Below are 21,722 nucleotides of genomic sequence, written 5' to 3'. Positions count from 1 at the left end.
AAAAAATGTAAAAATCAAAATGTTTTATCATTTTAGGCCAATTTGTTTTCTGCTACATATTTTTGGTAAAAAAAAATTGCAATAAGCGTTTTGATTGGTTTGTGCAAAAGTTATTACGTTTATTAACTAAGGGAAAGATTTATGTCATTTTTTATTGTTTTTTTTTTAACTAGTAATGGCAGCGATCTGCGATTTTTTTTGCGGGACTGCGACATTACAGCAGACAGATCGGACCCCTGACTAACATTTTTGACACTTTTTGGGGTACCAGTGACATTACTACAGTAATCAGTGCTATACATATGCACTGTTACTGTAAAAATGACACTGGCAGGGAAGGGGTTAACTTTATTAGAGATCCAGGGGTTAAGTGTGTCCCTAGAGACGTGCTTCTAACTGTCAAGGGGCATGGCTTTTGATGTAACCACAGAGACATACGATCCTACATAGCAGGATCGTATAGTCTCTGCTGTTACACCAGGGAGAATGACAGGCGGCTTTGTTTACATTAGCTGCCTGCCTTTCTCCCTCTCCAGCGGGAGATCGCGAGTGGCCGGCGGACATCGGAGCCACCGGCCACTCGCGCGGGGATGGCCGTGAATGAGCGGGGGCGGGAGCGCCCCCCGGCAGCGCACGCTTGCCCCCTACAGGCTCCTGGGCGAGCGACTTAGTACTACGTCGCTTTGCCCAGGAGGGGCTGACTGCCGCAGTAAATGTACTTGCGGTGGTCGGCAAGCGGTTAAGAAATAGATGTATTAGTGCTTCCAGCATTGCTGCGGAGGTTGAAGGGGGGGGTCAGCCTGTCAGTACTGTCAGACCATACGCTGCATACTGCATTATATTGGTCTGCATGGCTGTCTTTCCAGAAGAAAGCTCTTCTAAAGATAATGCACAAGAAAGCCCGCAAACAGTTTACTGAAGACAAGCAGACTAAGGACATGGATTACTGGAACCACGTCTTGTGGTCTGATGAGGCCAAGATAAACTTATTTGGTTCAGATGGTGTCAAGCGTAGATGGTGGTAACCAGGTGAGGAGTACAAGGACAAGTGTGTCTTGACTACAGTCAAACATGGTGGTTGGAGTGTCATGGTCTGGGGCTGCTTGAGTGCTGCCGGCACTGGGAAGCTAAAGTTCATTGAGGGAACCATGAATGCCCACATATACTGTGACATACTGAAGCAGGGCATGATTCTCTCTCTTTGGAGACTCGGCCGCAGGGCAGTATTCCAACATGATAATGACCCCAAACACACCTTCAAGACGACCACTGCCTTGCTAAAGAAGCTGAGGGTAAAGGTAATGGACTGGCCAAGCATGTCTCCAGACCTAAACCCTATTGAGCATCTGTGGGGCAACTAACATCCCTAACATCCCTAACATCCACAAGCTCCGTAATATCGTCATGGAGGAGTGGAAGAGGACTCCAGTGGCATCCTGTGAAGCTCTGGTGAACCCAAGAGGGTTAAGGCAGTGCTGGAAAATAATGGTGGCCACACAAAATATTGACACGTTGGGCCCAATTTGGACATTTACACTTAGGGAATGTACTCACTTTTGTTGCAAGTGGTTTAGACATTAAAGGCTGTGTGTTAAGTTATTTAGTGGGGACAACACATTTACATTGTTATACAAGCTGTACACTCACTACTTAACATTGTATCAAAGTGTAATTTCTTCAGTGTTGTCACATGAAAAGATATATATATGTTGTTATATCTTTCTGAAGAAGGAAAAGTACCTTATTCTGAAACCCTAATTGTCCAAAGGAAGTTTGATGTTTATTTTCTGGAATATTAGGGGCCTTAATTAATTAAAAATAAACAAATAAATAAATAAACTTGCTTTATGTTTGAATTCCTCAGCCCCGGTTCACACTTGTGCGTGTGAAGGGTTCGCATGTAATGTCGGAGCGCACTGCTCCGACATTACATGCGATCGGCTGTGCGGTGCAAGTTTAGCCAGTTTGTATGGCTAAATTCGCACCACAGCTGCACCAAACACGCACAGGGACCCTTTTTGTAAGCCGCATCAGGATCAGATCGCACAGCGGTTCACACTGGTGCGATCCGATCCTGTGCGAACTGCACGATCGCACTGCGATATGCGATCAAACTGGGGGTGTCGTTAAGATTACATTGACACCCCCAGCGTATCGCATATGGCAGTGTGAACTGCCGGGGGTGCGTGTGCGATGCGGGAACAGGCTGCGGATTCGCAGCCTTCCCGCACTCGCATAAGTGTGAACCGGGGCTCAAGGCCCAGGGTCTGTTATACAAAGTATATAGATTTACCCAGCAGTCCTTATTACATATGATGTATAGGACCCCCTAAGTCTATACTGTTTCCCCCCACAGAGACGCCACACTGTGCCCTAGATGCATTTATGGACAAAAAAATCTTAATCTGCAAATGCCAAAAATTGGTTTGCTACTGACAGAAAGGGTTTGATAATATTAATTGCACATTTCATTTTCAGTGCTCCAATAAACCAACAATTGAAATTGTGTACGTTTTGGAACTCTGCACTGAGATCCCCCCTTGGAAATACATTATATTACCAGGAGGCCTGCCTTTACACGCACATGAACTTTAACCACTTCCTGCAAACCGACGTACCTGTACATCGGCTTGAAGAAGTGGTTGTACCGGGATGATACCTGCAGCTGCAGGCATCATTCTGGATCGTTTTTTAGACGGCGGTTGGCATTCAGGAGGTAACAACTCAGTGAGCTCAACATTCCCCCCCCCCCTCCCGCCATCTTCCGTGGCTCTGCCCAGGTCTCCTGTACCATCGGGAGACCCATTCAACCAGCCGACATGTCCGCCGGCTGGTTGGAGTCCTGAACGAAGCCAGATTCGGCTTTGTTAGGGTCTCTGATCATGTAACCCGGAAGCGACGTCACAACGTCACTTCCGTATTACTCGGCTGCCAATGGCGCCAATTAAAAAAAAAAATGTCAGTATTCAAAATGCTAATTTCGGTGTTTTAAATAATTTGAAGTGCAGTGGAGGGGTCTGGGGTCTTTTAGACCCCCAATCACTCCATAAAGAATACCTGTCACTGCCTAATACTGTCACAAGGGATGTTTACATTCCTTGTAACAGCAATAAAAGTGATCAGATTATTTTTATTTTTATTTTTTTTTAATGTGCAGCGCACATTAAAAATTTCCCACCTGTGGAAACCAGAGACCTCACTAGAACCTTCAAGGCCCCCGTGCAAGAAACCATGAAGGGCCTCCCTGACCCCCTCCTTCCATCCGAGTCCCGGGTTTCCAATTTTGAGAGGGCGTCCATGGACATCCTCCCAGAACCCGGCCTCCTGCATGCCCCCTGGGACAACCATCTAGCACACTCTGTGACTACTATGTCCTTCAGACACAGCTGATCACACATCACGGTAAAGGGCCAATCACAGTGACCTTTTACCATGTGATCAGCTGATCACATATAAACAGACTTGCCGGTTATCGGCAGTCCTTTCCTCTCAACACTATGTCTGTGTGTGAAAAGAAGAGCCGTTTCTGTCAGTACATTGTTTACACCTATATTCAGAGCACTGATCATAACTTCCCTGATTATCAGTGCAGCCTCATCAGTGCCCATTAGTGCTCCCTATCAGTGCTTACCAATGCCACCTATCAGTGCCCATCAGTGCAGCCTATCAGGGCTCATCAATGCTGCATATCATTGCGCATCAAAGCCTCCTATAAGTGCCCATCAATGCCGCCTATAAGTGCCCATTAATGCCGCCTATCAGTGCTCATCAATGCCACCTATCAGTGCTCATCATTTCCGCCGATCAGTGCTCATCAATGCCACCTGTCAGTGCCCATAAGCACAGCCTATCGGTGCCCATAAGCGCAGCCTATCAGTGCTCATCAATGCCCATCAGTGCCACCCATCGTTACCACCTATCAATGCTCATCAATGCCACCTATCATTGCCACCTATCAGTGTCATCTCTCAGTGGTGCCTGAGCCACCTATCTGTGCTCATTAATGTTGCTTATCAGTACCTATCAGTGTAGCCTAACAGTGTCTCCTCAGCAGGACTCACATACAGCTCAGAGCCTGCCCTGACAGTTTCCCCTACCTCGCATAGATGGCAGAGGGGACAGCCGATCTGTTCCTTCTCCTTCTGCCCCTCTCATCCTGTGTGTGTACTGTGGGAAGTGTAAAACTAAGCAGCTGAATTTCACCATTCTGCTGCTGGTCTTTACACTTCCAATGGTGCACACACAGGAGGAGAGGGGCAGGAGGAGAAGGAGCAAATTGTCTGTCTCCTCGCCCATCCATGTGAGGGAGGAGGGGGGAATGGGGGAACTGTCAATGCAGGCTCTGAGCTGTATGAGAGAGAGACCCTCTCAGTTTAGAGTCCTACATCAAGCAACTCCGCTGAGCCCCCCCCGACCTTTGTGACCTTGGTAGTTCCGCCACTGGTGGAAACATTATTTGTGACGACAGCACTGGAGCACTGGAAAAGGACAGGAGAGGCCACAGGAGCTGGTAATTGTAGAGATTTGATGATCTCACGGCTCTTAAGATGACTGGAGTTCTGCTTTAAAAAACAGTGTGAAAATTAGACAAGGAGCATAATTTAGGAAGGATGACTGAATTGTAGGTCTTTTAATTGCTTCAGTCTTCTGAGTACAGATTTCACTTTGACAGAAAAGATTGTGTTGTAGGTCCAGGCTCCTGCAGTGACAGTTTTCATGAATTGTAAAGTGCCAGGTCCAACAGCTTTTCTCTTCATTTTTCTCTTTCTTGGGAAGTGGAATGTGTATTAAACATTGATTTCAATTTTCTTGACCATCTTTCTTACAATGGCTGCAGAACGCTTCACAGTTACCCACAATACCAGTCTTCTGGGTATGTTTGGTCATTGGCTCCTGGACCTGGAGTGACAAGGGGCAGATGTAAAAGTTTGTAGATTGAGAGGATGTAAAAAGCAAGGAACAAAGAGTGTGGACCTTTTGCTGCCTACCAGTAGAGGTGCTGCTCCCGCAAAGCTTTGTGGGCTTGGCAGTAAACTGTAGCTGCAGGACCATCACAAGTAGTTGCTTCTCACTGCCTGATGTACCTTCCCTCTATGATCCTTATGCTCTCTTCCTCAGTATGTGACAACAGAAATTCTTTCACATCCTTCTGTCACAGATATTTTGTTGAAATAATTCAGCCAACTCCTCTCATGTCAGTTTGCGGGGCTATGGCGGGGTACAGTGGCGGCTGGTGCTCAAAATTTTTTTTTTGGGGGGGGGGGTGCAAACAGAAAAATGTAATAGGCATTGCTTTGCGGCAAAAAACGCTGTAAAAATTGTGTGACTTTGAGGTCACAAAAGTGTGAAAGGGGCCTTCAGTAATTAAGGTATAGCGTGCCCCCTTTCAATGCAGAGAGACCAGCGTGCCCCCTTCAATGCAGAGATGCCAGCGTGCCCCCTTTCAATGCATGTCACCTCACTCCCAGTGACAGAATTGGGTCCCACAGTGCACCTAGTGCAGACCTCCTGCATGCACTTAATTACCTTCTTCTCACTCCTGTAATATCAGGCCAAGCTATGGGTCTCCGTAATGTAGGTTTGGTCTCGATGCCTTCAGGGAACCTACCACTGGGAACGGAGCCCCTGACCCCCCTTACTAACGGGGCACTCTCCGCCAAGTCATGTACCATGCTTAATGACCGACTGCAATGTACCTTGCGCCTTTGCCTGGTTACCCATAACAATTGCATTCCTCCTCCTTGTCTTAATGTAAATAGAAAAATGCACTACCAGAAGCGGTTCACTGGATGCATAGAATCTGTAAGAAAAAGTGCCACATCCTAATATCTACACTGGGATTTGGATCAAGATATGTTTATTGGTTGTACAGTTAAAAGAAAGGGGACATAGATCACAATTATGATTCCGCAATATGCCAGGGGTTATGCAATAGGTGAAATACACAACAAAGGCATAATACGTAATACATAGATAAATACACAATTAGAAAAAGATAGTTATCTGTAATTTCGATCCACAGCAGACAATTCCGTCAGAGGGAACAGATCAGTAGGGCTGTCCTCCGAAAGCATCACTGCACGTGTAACGGGTACATACAGTTCATAAGATTAGGGCTAGAACACTCAACATGTTTCGCAATTAAGCTTCGTCTGGAGTTTAAATACGTTGCTCTATATAGAAAAAAGACAACATAAGCTACAGTTCACTTAAAATCAATCTGTACATTACATATCATGGCTTAAATCTCATCTACATTTTTATAGATAGTACATAACATGGCCATAAAATGGTATACAATGATAGTCTCCACATATCCATAATGATCAGTCACCAAACACATGGTAGACCAACACATGACAAGCGTGGGGACCCCATATTAGAACACAAGTGTTAAATCAGTGTAGTATAAAAATGGGAGTGGCAGAATTGTTAGGTTAATAACGTACCTGTACTCTGCTTATAGATAATGTAGAACAGCTAGGGGGGTGAGGAGCCAAAAGGAACATAGGAATCGCATAATATGAATTTCTGTCGGTAGATGGAAATAATCCACATGTGTCTTACAATGTCGGAACTGTCTACAAAGGTCAAAAACAGAAAAACTGTGTCCAATATTACAATTATATAGAAATGAATAATGAAATAAGAGAATAAACTGCCCCACCGGATGGTGTGTAAAGAAAAGTAACAGGAACGTGACACCAAAAAAGAGAGATACAATCGCTGCACCCGTAATAGATGACAAAATAGGGTATTGGAAAGAAAAATTGTCCCAATAGTAAAGAAATAGATGGAAATATGGTGGGCTTAAAGGTATGCTCCAAGTATAGTATAGGATGAGAAAGAGAGTATAGGAAACACGAGGGGGCTCACCATAGTATTATGACCGCATAGGTAACCGGGGCTGAGAAGATAAACAAGCCATCTGGTCGACAAAAAGCTGATAGGTAAATACAGCAGTATTAGGGGCACATTTGGTAATGTGAATTTGGTATCTCATTAACCCATGGCCAGAGGGCACAATTGTCACATTTTTATACTACACTGTTTAACGCTTGTGTTCTAATATGGGGTCCCCATGCTTCCCATGTGTTGGTCTACCATGTGTTTGGTGACTGATTGTTATGGATATGTGGAGACTATCATTGTATGCCATTTTATGGCCATGTTATTTACAACCTTCCTACACTTAGATCAAACTAAAACTAATAGAATGAGGTTTTAAAAAGCTAGTTAGTGTACAAACATACTGCATGGAAAACATCTTGGCCACAAACTATGCAGGACTTGGACCTTGCAATTAATGTTTGTGCAACAACTAGATGCATTGAGGTTGAAGGGGTGGGGGGTCAGCCTGTCAGTGCTCAGACAATACGTCACACACTGCATTAAATTGGTCTGCATGGCTGTCATCCTAGATGGAAGCCTCTTCTAAAAATTATGCACAAGAAAGCCCGCAAACAGTTTGCTGAAGACAAGCAGACTAAAGATATGGATTACTGGAACCATGTCCTATGGTCTGATGAAACCAAGATAAACTTATTTGGTTTAAATGATGTCATGCGTGTGGGGCGGCAACCAAATGAGGTGTACAAAGACAAGTGTGTCAAGCATGATTGAGGCAACCATGAATGCCAACATGTACTGTGACATACTGAAGCAGAGCATGATCCCCTACCTTCCAGGACTAGGCTGCAGGGCAGTATTGTAACATGATAACGACCCCAAACACACCTCCAAGATACCCACTGCCTTGCTTAAGAAGCTGAGGTTAAAGGTGATGGACTGGCCAAGCATGTCTCCAGACCTAAACCCTATTGAGCATCTGTGGGGGATCTTCAAATAGAAGGTGGAGGAGCGTAAGGTTTCTAACATCCACCAGCTCTGTGATGTTATCATGAAGGAGTAGAAGAGGACTCCAGTGACAACCTGTGAAGGTCAGGTTAACTCCATGCCCAAAAGGGTTAAGGCAGTGCTGGAAAATAATGGTGGCCACACAAAATATTGACACTTTTGGGCCCAATTTGGACATTTCCACCTAGGGGTGTACTCACTTTTGTTGCCAGCATTTTAGACATCATTGGCTGTGTGTTGAGTTATTTTGAGGGGACAGCAAATATACACGGTTATACAAGCTGTACAGTCACCACTTTACATTGTAGCAAAGTGTCATTTCTTCAGTGTTGTCACATGAAAAGATAATAAAATAATCACAAAAATGTGAGGGGTGTATATATATATATATATATATATATATATACTGTGTGTAAGTAAATTACGTGGTGCAATAAGGGTATTGCACCTTAGTGTCCAGCCTAAAAAATGTAGTGCCATTGTTGATGGGAAAAAATATTTTACATACTAACAGAAGATTGTGCTCCCAAATTTAAAAGTTGCCTTTATGATTATATGGGCCCTTTTAGCTGGGATCAGTTCCTACTCCTCTGCTGTACTGCATGTTAAATGTTTTTGTTATGTTTTTTTCATTGGGAAATAACTTATTTTTGCACAAAAACCTCATGTTATTATAGAGGTAAAGGTGACTGTTCACAATATGCTACTCTATGCCACTGAGACAACTCAAAGTAAAAGGGCGCTTGGGGTTTGGCTTGAGTTGGCCTTGCTAAATGCAATTCTATGTCAATGAAGGTGATGTTGTGGTTGATAGTTCACACATCCACTGATTCCTCTCTATATACTGTAAATTAGGGCGTAGGGTTCTTGTGTCTGCTGACTTGGGGGCATCTGTGCTACTTTGATTGAGGGCACAAGAGGAAGGGGAGCCTTCACCATTGTCATTACATGTTATTGCACAGATTGCTCTTTTAAACATACCTTGGCACTAAAGATATACAGCACTTTATGAACTTATTTTATATTCATACAATTGTGATTTCTTTGTTTATGGATGTATTATCCGCACTGTTAAACAGTTTTTCATATATGAAATTGAACCCTACCCATATCAGGTAAAGTTGGGGATATACACCATTACCCAAAATTTCATAGAATTGGATGTATACACTTATATATATATATATTGAGTTTTTCTTGGATTGTATGGTTATAACACATATTGAGTAGAGCACAGACAGCACTGGGAACTCACACTTCCAATTTTCAAAGGACATCACACCTTTCACCTGGTAGCAGTCTAATTACAAATGTAACCCTTATTTAGCACAGAGCGTGGGAACACTCACATTAATAACACATATTTGCCTCTGAAAATAGAAGAACTGCCCCTCAAATCACATTTTACTCACTCTAACAAGAGCAATTATTGTCTATGGTATGACTTGGTACATGCTGATCCAAGCTTTAAATAAAAAGTCAATATATTGGATCTCCTAGAAGAAGCATTATGGATCTATTAAATTGAATATCTGTAACTGGGGTAAAGGATAATGTTCTTCTCCAACACACTGTCTGTCACTCTGTCTTCATAAAAGTGTTACAGGCATGTGAGCTGTAAAAGCCTGTTTCAGTTAATAAAAACAAAATAAAAACTATTTCATTTCTGCAAGGAAAAAAATAAATCCTCCAACAAGAGACAAAAATGGGTCCCAGCAGAGACATAAGTCTTGTAGTATATTTGCTATATGTACTGTTCCTATTACTATGTCACTGTTAAATTTATAGTTGCAGCACTGCACACGGATTCAATAAAATAAAGACGTTATTCTGTTTTATTTCTGTGAATGCAAAATATTTTGGAGAGGTCTAAAGTCATTCTGTGGCATGCCACTGATTAGTCAATATGTCAGGGAGGCAATGCACCAGCCCATGCACATGGCGGACAGTAAAGTGTTTCCGACATTACCTAAATATCTTGAGTGTCTTTATAGTTTCTTCGTTGAAGAAAGGCAGTGGTCATAGTACAGCATCCCTAACCCATCTAGCTCCAGTTAAGAGTTAAAGCAGTTCAAATCCCGGTTCTTAGGTCAGTAACTCATTTTTGAACTGCTAAATGCGAAGTGTCTACAGTGTTACAATTCTTGGTATTCAACTGTGTGTATAGAACAAAATGTGCATGTTGTGTCAATCAACCTAGCTATATACAGAATCGAATTTTATATTGTTAAAAATATATAAGAAAAGCAATGTTAAAGTAAAACTGTGGACTCACTTTTTAAAGTGGCTGCAGGACCATGGAGCAAGTAGTATACTTCTTGGCCTTCAAGAAGTATAAATCAGAGGGCACAGTATCGACTTTCGAGCAATACAAGGAGGCAAATAAGAAAAGTAAACAAGAAATCAAGATGGCTAAAATCAACTTTGAGAGACAAATAGCGGAGGATAGTAAAAAAAACCCAAAGAAATTCTTTAAATATATCAACAGCAAAAAAACTAGGGCAGAGCATATTGCACACATAATTAACAATGATGGGAGGATGGTTACAGAGGACACTGAAAAAGCAACCGTGCTGAATGCTTTTTTCTCGTCAGTCTTTACGCAGGAAAAGGAGGGGTACACTGACCATGACTGTATGGTTAGTAGTAATACACAGGACTTGCCACTATGGCTAACAGAGGGTGAAATCAGGGAAAGGCTGGATAAACTTAACACAAACAAATCACTAGGCCCGGATGGCGTACATCCGAGAGTACTCAAGGAACTCAGTAAGGTTATATCCAGACCACTGTTCCTGATCTTTGCTGACAGTATTAGGACAGGAGATGTACCAGGGGATTGGAAGAAAGCTAACGTGATTCCGATATTCAAAAAGGGCCAGAGGCATATCCCGGGAAATTATAGGCCTGTCAGTTTGACATCAATAGTATGTAAACTTCTGGAGGGGATGATAAGGGACTATATCGTAGAGTTTGCTAAAGACAACAACATCATCAGCAGTAATCAGCACGGGTTTACAAATGGGCGTTCTTGTCAAACCAATCTATTAACATTCTACGAGGAGGTGAGCTGTGAGCTAGATAGGGGGAGACCAGTGGATGTGGTGTACTTGGATTTCGCTAAGGCGTTTGATACAGTTCCCCACAAGCGCTTAATTTATAAAATAAGGTCTGCAGGTATCGACAGCAGGGTTGGCTCTTGGATACGGAATTGGCTTAAAGGGCGTGTCCAAAGAGTGGTAATAAACAGCGCATACTCAGACTGGTCTGAGGTAGTAAGCGGGGTGCCCCAGGGCTCAGTCCTGGGACCAACCTTGTTCAATTTATTCATAAACAACATTGAGGTCGGGATCAGTAGTTCGATATCAGTTTTTGCAGATGACACAAAATTGGCCAGGGCAATAACTGCACAGCATGAAGCAGATATCCTACAGAATGACCTGGACAAAATTACAGAGTGGGCAACGACATGGCAAATGAGGTTTAACGTGGAGAAGTGTAAGGTTTTGCACTTGGGGACTAAAAACATAAAAACACAATACACGTTAGGAGGGGAACCCTTGGGGGAATCAAAAATGGAGAAGGATCTGGGAGTCTTGGTTGATGATAGATTAGGCAACAGCATGCAATGTCAAGCGGCAGCTGCCAAAGCCAGCAGAATATTAGCATGCATAAAGAAAGGAATGTATTCCAGAGATAAGACTATAATCCTTCCACTTTATAAAACTCTGGTCCGACCGCATCTGGAGTATTCTGTCCAGTTCTGGTCGCCAGTCCTCAGGAGGGATGTGTTGGAGCTGGAGAGAGTCCAGAGAAGGGCAACTAAACTAATTAGGGGATTGGAGGACCTTGACTATGAAGAGCGTCTCCAATCGCTCGATTTATTCTCCCTGGAGAAGAGACGTCTGAGGGGGGACATGATAGCAATTTATAAATATCTTAATGGGGATCCCAGCTTAGAAAAAAAGCTATTCATTCGAAGGGATTGCATGAGGACTCGAGGGCATAAAATGCGATTAGAGGAGAAGCGTTTTAACCTCAGGCAACGTGGGGGGTTCTTTACTGTTAGGGCTACAAGATTGTGGAATTCTCTACCACAAGAGGTGGTTTCTGCGGGTAGTATGGTGGCTTTCAAAAGACTCTTAGACTTACATCTCTAGGATCAGAACATTCAGGGGTATGAGAGATGATTACAGCCACACACACCTACACAGGTTGAACTGGATGGACTATTGTCTTTATTCAACCTCACCTACTATGTAACTATGTAACTATGTAAAAAGTAGCTCCAGTTTCTTGCATGCTTGGATTATCCTCAGAACATCCCAAGATTCCCAAAACCTGGTGTGCTTTATTACCAACCCATGTCTGTCCATTAGGTTGGGAGACCACCCATTGCATTTGGTTGGAGGAGGTAAACCAAATTCAACTTCATAGAAGCTAAAGCAGATATTTGCATAATAAAGCACTTTAGATATTAAGAATCCCAGAATGCTCCAAGGATAATTCAAGAATGCAAGTAGGCAGCTTAAACATTTACAGTTTAGAAGAAGATTTTATACCACTATGACTCTACATTTTATATATTTATTTTACAAGTAAAATACAGTCCAATCTGACATGAAACCTTTGCATCTGAACTCCCCAACATTTGTGATACTTAGTCAGTCGTGTTCTTAGTAAAGATGCATGATTTCCAGTACCCTGATTTTGAGCGGTCATGAATTTGAACATAGGATTCCCTAGTTTGGAGCACCACCCTCTGTAATGCTAGGACATGGAGGAATTATGCAATACAATGTTTCAGTTAGGCTCTGATGCCTTGGTAAAAACTTTTCAAATTTATCTGAAAAACACTCCCTTCCAGAGCTGTGTTTGCATTTTGTGCATACATGTTAAATGCACATGGTATGCCTTAAGATTAGTTAAAACCCCACACAATATATATTTTCTTTCACGCTACATGATATTAACAAGTGTTTCTTAAAATTATAGTTTCATTAAAAATACAATAAAGGTAATTTTAAAGTACACAAACTCAATTTATTGCCCTTTTTTGGTAAAATATAAAAGATGAGCTTGTGTCAAATAAATAGATACAAAACATGTGAAGCCCTAAAACTGTGTGTCCAGACAACAGTGATAAACTTCGTTACCCAAAAGCCTTTATAGGTCATCAGTTTAGAGTTAACCATTTATGAGGATTCAATAACTACTTCACTCACTCCAACATGTACAGTATCTCAAAAAAGTGAGTACACCCCTCACATTTTTGTAAATTTTTTATTCTACTTTATCATGTGACAACAATGAAGAAATTACACTTTGACACTTTGCTAAAGTAAAGTAGTGAGTGTACAGCTTGTATAACAGTGTAAATTTGCTGTCCCCTTAAAATAACTCAACACACAGCCATTCATGTCTAAACCACTGGCAACAAGTTTTTTTTTTTTTTTTTTTCGACGGTGCAAATGTCAGTATTTAGGCTACAAATAAGTACAATATGCAGCTAGTATTGTGATTTAAGGCAGATATTCAGGCAAAAAAATATTTCAGATTTTATTTTCGATATAGTAAGTACCTCAGGAATAGGAGACTCAGGAGACGAGGACTCAGGAGAGCAAGAAATTAGAATGGGCAGGCACACACACATGAAATTGACTCTCTCAGTGACACTGACAGCCAGAGATGTATAGTATCCTAAGTAGAACTACTTCACTACTGTACTTAAGTACCGAAAGGCGGTATCTGTACTTTCCTGGAGTAGAATTTTTTTCTCCTACTTCCACTTTTACTTCACTACATTTTTTCGATGATTTCAATACTTCTACTCCAATATTTTTTTTTTGTGCTGCATAGTTACTCGTTACAATTATAAAAATGACCACTGCCAGAACAGTAGATGGCAGGTTTCATGAAGTTCAAAAAAATGTGTATAATGTCATGTGTAAATCAGCGCATACGAAAATAAATGCTACTGTATGTATAAATAAAATGGTCTACATATCTGCTGTTATGGGGAAAGAGAACCTCCCCCAACCAAGGAGAGTCACAAGCGTACATAGACCTTTTTTCTGGTAAGAGGCTGATTTTGCTTTTTTCACTTGAAGTTGAGAGCACAGGTTTTGCGGTTTTGTTTCACTGGAAGAGTCTATTTGGATATTATTTTGCACTTACCTTCATCCGCCGGGTAAGGGGGAAATCCACAAGGTGGTGGGAGTCTGCACCTATTATTTGGAACAGCACCTGTTTGATTCCTGCACCTTTGAAAATATATTCATCTTGTTTTGTCACATATATATGGTATTATGGCATTATATATATGGACCTTTTTTTGACTTTGATTTCATACACTCTTCCTTTATTTAATTATTGGAATATATTGTTGTATATCACATTGGTTTATATATGATTTTGCGCACCAATAAGCTGTGGAGAAAAAAAACATGCAGGGACGAGAAGGAGGGATGCTTTAAAGGGGAAAGGGAGGGACATACTTTATCTGTTTTTGTTTACAAAAAGTTACAGCAAAAGGAATTGTGATTGTCCTTTAGGTTAATCATTTGAAATAATAAAAAACAGTATGATGTTCAAACTTTTGACTTCTTTCTTTAATAACTACTTAACACAGTACTTGTACTTTAACTTTCAGTACTTGAGTGGCAAAATTAAAAAAAAAAATACTTGCAATACTTAAGTACAAAAAATGTTGAATACTTTAGTACTTCTACTCAAGTCACTTTTTGATAGAGCACTTCCACTTCTACTCAAGTCACTTTTTGATCGAGCACTTGTACTTTTACTCAAATTTGGGTTTCGAGTACTTTATACAAGTGTGCTGACAGCACTGTACAGCATCATAGATGATGAGGACACCTCAGTGACATGACATGTCCCCTCCTGAGTCTTTCTCCAGGACAGATGGTCCCTTAATCCACTCCAGTTTAAACATCACTGACAGTTCCCTTGCACCAAAACATCACACGACATGCTCAGACTCTGCCTCCGCCTCCGCCAGACTCGACTGCCCCGCCCAAACACACTGTAGCATGCACTCGGCGAGAGCATCACGGCCATATTTTCTGCTGTCAAACCTTTTCCTGTCACTGGCATTTACTGGCAGGAAAAAAGTGTCGTTTTTTACTGGCTACCAGTATAAATACTGACGGTTGGCAACACTGCTCTCTAACTCTGCTTTTGCCATTATCTGGACTGTTTTGTTTTATTGCTGATCATAAGCAAGTAAAAGAAGTTTATTTACAACTATGGGCCTCCATATGGCTATCTAGAGTAGTGTTTATTACAGCCAATACTTGGGGAATGAGCGAGATGTGTGTTTACTGGTGCAAACCTTGCTGTCAGGGTCCTGGAAGTGTACCAAGACTTATTTCTCCCGGGGCAGAGGAGGTTATTAATGAAAGGGCTGGAAGGATAGAGTCTAAAGTCTAGGCCTTAGGCGACCATTCATGCACAGGACAGTATCTGGTTGAGGCTGAGAAACGTATGGTGCCCTGAAACCCATATGTAAAGGCTGGCGCCCAGCTGTCTGTGAGATACAGTTGGCCCCATCTTACACACACTCAGGTGCAGCTGACATCTATAGTTGCATATGTATGTGCTTGTATGTGGGGGTTAAGAAGACCTCAAAGGTCCATTAGACCACTAATGTCACCTATAAACACAAATGAAACTATTCAAACACAGATTGTGCTTTATCAACTTCTTCCTCAGCCAGCGCTTCTAGGGAGTGACAGCTGTAAACTCAAAAATGATAAAATGCATGTTTCCTTCAGGTTCGCTCACTGGAGGGCAGATCATCGAACAGATGTTTGGTGGTAGACAAAGGGTAAAAGAAAATAGAGTGGAGTTTCTGACTTTAGTATAGTTTTAGTATTTTCTGATCTGCAGTGAAGCTAAAAATCCCAGAGTTTCTCTTAAACTCAAAAGTCATTTGAGGTTAGTAATTCTGCAAAACAATCCACAGTTTAAAGAACTTTGAATTGAGGTTATAGAGTAATTGTGCCTAGGAGCACTAACAATATATACAGACGGCTGAACCACAACATTTAGCACTTGTTTGTTAGGGAGGTGGAAGAGTTTGGAATTTACACCAAAGTCCTATAATCTGATACTCCAAAAAGACGAGTTGATGCTGCAAAATGCTGCTGAGCTACCGAGTGCATTGAAAGTAATGTTAATTCTCTGCATTTATGCTTTCTTCTGGCAATTTCTACCCACAGCATTGGTCCATATTAGTGTCCTGACTATGCTGTCAGCTAACTTGCTACCTGTCCTTCTTTGAGGCTTGCTTTGTTTGTAAATGTGTGTAAAACCAAAAACATTTTTTTCTAGGTATGAAAAGAGCAAGGAAGGATTAGAACTTCTGTCTGGTTTCTTCTGCTATATAGGGCTCCATTATGGAGATTTCTCCTCACTTCCTGTCCTGTTTACAATGTTTTACCAGACAGAAAATGAGGGTAAATCTGCAATAGGTACACAAACAGACATCCAAATCTGACAGGGGTCCCCTACTCTGCAAAGTAAAAGCATTTTTATTATTGTCTGTAATGCTGTTGGAGAGTTCCCCTCAATTTTTGTTTTGGTAAAATTGTTATCAGCAGGAAGTAAGGGAAATCTCTCTAAAGAAGCCATGGGTAATAGTAAAAAACAGACAATGGTTCAAATCCTTCCCCGCTTCATCCAAAACTAGGGAAAAAAATAGCTGGATATACAGTTTAAGATAATCTACACAATAATCCCAATTGACCTAGGCAGGTGTCACACAGAAAGGTCATAGCGGGGTCCCATCATAAATTTGTAGTGAGGCCCCAAGAATTCTGAGGACTGCTGAAGCTCAGTCAGTCCTGTTCAGACAAAATAAGAAAACTAGCTGTAGGCCGAGGGTAGATTGCGGACAGGTGACTGGTAGGTCGCAGCCTGGGCTCCATGACCAGAGCATCAAACAGAGTGTAGAATGCCAAGGGACTACTTGTGAAGTTGGAGCTGTAGTAGGGAGCAAGAGCTGCATAAGCCAATATCTTCTCTGTATTGCTGGCTCCTACCCCATGTGAGTGATTCCAACTGCACTCCACCTCTTATTCCAGCTAGAGGTCTTCAGAGTGGTGCCAGCAGCTAGCAAGAAGAGATCTTCAGGTCAGTGCATAGCAATACAGTAGGCATAATGGTATAGGGCTGCTTTCACACTGATGCGCTGTGGTTTACCCACGCCACAGGTGCAGTTTAGTGTAACTTCAGCTTTCCTGCAGGTTTTCTGCAGTTAGCCAGAGACTTCTATTATATCCTGAGGGTTTAGGGCACTTTCTGAAAGCGCATCAAAACTCCTGAATGTGCACCACACCTGCAGGATATAATAGATATTTATGGGAAAGTGAATGAGGCCACTCTGCAAGTGCCCTGCAACCTTGTACAGTACAGCAAACAAGAAGTTAAAGCAGGCAGCGTTGTGTTGCTTTCTCACCATCTGCTTTAACTCCTTGGACCCCGAAGAAGCATGCAGTTGCAGGCCACTTGCAAAGTGGCCCCATTTACTTGAATGGGCCATGATTGGCAGGCGGTAGCACCTACCAAAAGCAATGGGGGGCTTAATTTCTGCTGCAGCAAGTGTACACCTTTGGCTGCTGTCTCAGCAGCTAAACAGGGTGGGGATTGTGGGCGGTAAAAGTGTGAATCAACCACAGTGTTCTACCCCCCCAACTTGTGAATGAGCCCTAAGGGTGCAGCTACAGAATGCAACTAAGGGCTCATTTAAAAGTGCAGCAGGCACTGCTGTTCCTCTGAAAAGCGTTTCGAGTGTCTGATGAACCCCTGATGAAGTCACATGCTGTGTGAGGTAACGCGTAGGGCGTCAGAATACCGGAAGGGATGTGAGAACAAGCTCAGCGCTCGTAGATACAATGCACTGTATACACCACTTACTTAAATAAAACCATACTTTTTAAATGGGATTATGCTATGGACCTCCAATATTATTTATTTTTTACATTTACCACATGGAGAATATCTAAGCTAAAGGACGAGGATCGGAGAGGACTTATTACAGCATATGTGAAGCCGTAGCCGAGGAATTGTATTTCATGCTATAATTGTATAGCAGTAAGGTGAGCGGCTTGAACACTCAAAGGTGTCACCCACACTGAAGATCTGCACTTTGTTGCATTGTGGTCACCAGATTGAGCACTCCTGCACTTTATTTATTCAGTCACTAACATCAGTCACTGCTTTGTTGCAGCATATTTATTTCTTTATTTTTGCATTGGTATTTATTTGCACCTGTTGTATAAGCATTTTTGCACTTTGACAGATCTAGTCACTGCTTTTTTATTATATTTATTCACGTCGCACCTTAGGCGAAGAAGTTCGCATTGATATCACTTTTATATTTTGCTCATCTATACATTGTTGTTTATTCTTGGTTTGTATTGATTATTTATTCATCACATGCACTTCATTCATCATTGTTTCCGTCCATTGTGAACATTCTACACCTCTTTAACCACTTAAGCCCTGGAAGATTTTACCCCCTTCCTGACCAGGTGGTATTTTGCGATTCGGCACTGCGTGACTTTAACGGACAATTGCGCGGTCGTGCGACGCTGTACCCAAATGAATTTGACGTCCTTTTTTTCCCACAAACAGAGCTTTCTTTTGGTGGTATTTGATCACCTGTGCAATTTTTTGATCATGCGCTATAAACAAAAAAAGAGCAACAATTTTGCAAAAATAACAATATTTTTCACATTTTTTTTATATGAAATTCCCCCAAAAAATGTAAAAATCAAAATTTTTTAAAATTTTTGGTCAATTTGTTTTCTGCTACCTATGTTTGGTAAAAAAATCACAATAAGCGTATTTTGATTGGTTTGCGCAAACGTTATTGCGTTTACTAACTAAGGGAAAGATTTTTGTCATTTTTGTTGTTTTTTTTCAGATCGGACCCTTGACTGACATTTTTGACACTTTTGGGGGTACCAGTGACATTACTACAGTAATCAGTGCTATACATATGCACTGTTACTGTAAAAATGACACTGGGAGGGAAGGGGTTAACTTTATTGGAGAGGGAGGGGTTAAGTGTGTCCCTAGGGGCGTGTTCCTTACTGTCATTGGATGTGGCTTGATGTGTAACAGCACAGATCAACGGTCCTACATAGCAGGACCGAGTGATCTGTGCTTTTACACAGGAGAGAATGACAGGTGGCTTTGTTTACATTAGCCACCTGCCTTTCTCCCTCTCTACCCAATGTCCGCCGGTCACACGCGCCGGGTACTTCGGGTACGAGCGGGGGCAGGAGCGCGCCTCCGGTGGCGCGCGCTCGCCCCCTATTCGCTCCCAGGCTAGTGACGTACCGGTACGTCACTTTGCCTGGGAGGGGCTGACCGCCGCCGTATATAGTCGGGCGGCGGTCGGCAAGTGGTTGAAGCGGAGTTCCGCCCTAAAAACTATCTTTGCACCGTCCGCTAGCTTAGATGAACCTGAAAAAGAATTGGATAATTAAAAATGTTTTTCTGTTTCACTTACCTTGTTTTTAATGAAAATATACATACCTTCCTTCCTCTTCCTCCTTCTGCGGCCGCGACCCACAACATCACTTCCTCCTTGCATTGACTCCTGGGAGATCAGCGTCATCGATCCCAGGAGTCAATGCGCCTGCTCCGGAGTCACTCGTCACTTCCGGTGCAGGCACGTCATTCCCTGCTGAACAGCTTCTGGGCATGTGCAGAAGCTGTTCAGGGATGACGCGCCTGCATCGGAAGTGAGGAGCAGGGCATTCTGGAACTCCGACGTCATCGAAGAGGGCACACTCCGGCTTCAGCTGCCCACACCTGAGATGGCAGCGCTGGACAAGACATTTTCAAGGTAAATATTTCTTCTTACGGGTAAGTGAAACAGGGGGCAGTTCAGAGGCTATTGTTGCTTAAATGCACTAGCCCTGACTGTCCCAGGGGTATTTTTAGCTTAAACATATTTTTTTTTTAGCCTGGAACTCCGCTTTAAGGTTGCCTACCCCTGCTGTAAGCTATGCACATACTGTACTCTATCCCTTGAACTTTACTGGATCAATTGTGGTGTTACCTCATGATGCTATTGTTGCACTTGGTTAAGAAAACATTGGTTTGCTTCAATTCCTGCCCTTCTATTGAAGCTGCTTAAATTTCTCCCCTCCAGCTATATTTCCAAAAAAAGGAACCTAAATGAAATCCACAGCTAATTAAATGTATTCATCATTACCATGGCAGATGGGCAGACCACAGTATTCAAGAGCAGAAATCTCTATATTCACTATATTGAAAGATTATCATAGTGTGTGAATCAATTTTGTAGCATCTATTTAAAATCAAATTATCAATGATTAGTTGGTATATGGTAAAGATTCAAAAACAGTTTATGCTAACAGACATTTACATTTCATTTTAAATATTGTTTTCTATATGATTTTCTCTTTTAGTGGGGACCCAAACAAAAGTGACATCTGGGGAAACACTCCATTGCACCATGCAGCTGAGAAAGGATATGCAAATTGTGTGGCCTTCCTAGTTAATTTTGGAGCAAATATTTTTGCTTTGGACAACAAACATCATTCACCACTGGATGTGGCCAATCTGAAAGGTCGTACAGATTGTATTAAAATTCTGGATGAAGCAGCCAACAAGCAAACATCCTTAAACCCTAAAAGAGTAGCTAAATTAAAAGAACAAGCTGTGAAAGACGCTGAAAAGAAGATTAAAGAATGTGAGAAGATCCAAGATAAGCATCAGAGTCAGATGAACAAAAATTTCAACAGAAACAACACTGGAACAGTCAACTCAGCAAAGGGTACACTGTCAGGTTCTGTCGGTGCTCGTTTTTCTACTCCCTCTACCATGAGTAGTTTGACAAAAGGGTTAAGGGACACACTACAGCTAAAAATGAAGAAGAAAGATAAAAATACAATTGATCAAGACACAGTCAATAATATTCTTGCCAAAGATGAAAGTAGTGGAGGCCAGCGTACCAAGATTACAGATGTTTTTAGTGAAATTAAAGAAGAAATTGATATGGAAGAAGAAAAGCAGTCTATCTTTAATCGACCAGGCCTTGGGAACATAGTTTTCAGGAGAAATCTAGCAATGGGAATCAACACTGATTTTGGAGAGAATTTCACAGCTGAAGATGAGATGACATTAAAGGTTAAAAATGAATTGTTTGCTGAGGATGCCAAGAATGGAAATGAAGATGATGGCGAAAATATTAACATAGCTTGGAATGATGATGAAGTAGAAATAGATGAGGAGGAAGAAAGCTCCTCTCTCAAGGTCTTTCTAGAATCCAATAATTTGCTGGAGCTTCATGTCACACTTTTAAGAGAGAAGATAGACTTAGATTCTCTTTTTTTATGTACTAATGAAGATCTGCAAAATATAAACATACAACTTGGTCCAAGAAAGAAGCTCCTGAATGCAGTGGAAAAAAGAAATCAAACCCTGAAAAAACCTGGAAAGATTACAGACACTAAGTTGTGAATTTTGGAAATCACTCCTTTAGTATGATTGTGAAATCAGAAACATGGTTATACAAATATGCAAGACACAAATGCAAGGCAAAATTACAAGGAATTGTAATATAATATTGACTCAGACATCCATTTTCCATAGTCTGAATATTATTCGAATGGAGAACTAGTTCTTTGTCCTAATATAGCATATCTACTGTAAATGTGCATTGCGTATTCTCATTTTGTTTTTAGTTTACACTTCACTGGTTCTTTTGTAGCCTACACTGTGTGATATGATAGATAAAATTACCTACTGATATCACTCTTTATCAATGACAACCTTTGCTTTCTTCCTAAATTATTTTATGTCTA

The 21,722-nt window shown here is 41.7% G+C and overlaps 1 protein-coding gene across 1 annotated transcript in view; it reads left to right on the top strand.

Annotated features, from left to right (window-relative positions):
- Positions 1-21,513, top strand: part of ANKS4B (ankyrin repeat and sterile alpha motif domain containing 4B) — a 53,527-nt gene extending 32,014 nt beyond the window's left edge. The window contains exon 2 of the mRNA XM_082260899.1: positions 20,325-21,513. Coding sequence (XP_082117025.1) covers positions 20,325-21,378 — 1,054 coding nt within the window. The 3' untranslated portion in view covers positions 21,379-21,513. The remainder of the gene's footprint in view (positions 1-20,324) is intronic.
- The last annotated feature ends 209 nt before the right edge of the window (positions 21,514-21,722 follow it).

The sequence above is a fragment of the Pelophylax lessonae genome, assembly GCF_965119305.1.
Source record: "Pelophylax lessonae genome assembly, chromosome: 6".
Lineage (NCBI taxonomy): Eukaryota > Metazoa > Chordata > Amphibia > Anura > Ranidae > Pelophylax > Pelophylax lessonae.
Note: the sequence above shows the minus strand (reverse complement) of the source record. Positions and strands in the feature narration are given on the sequence as shown.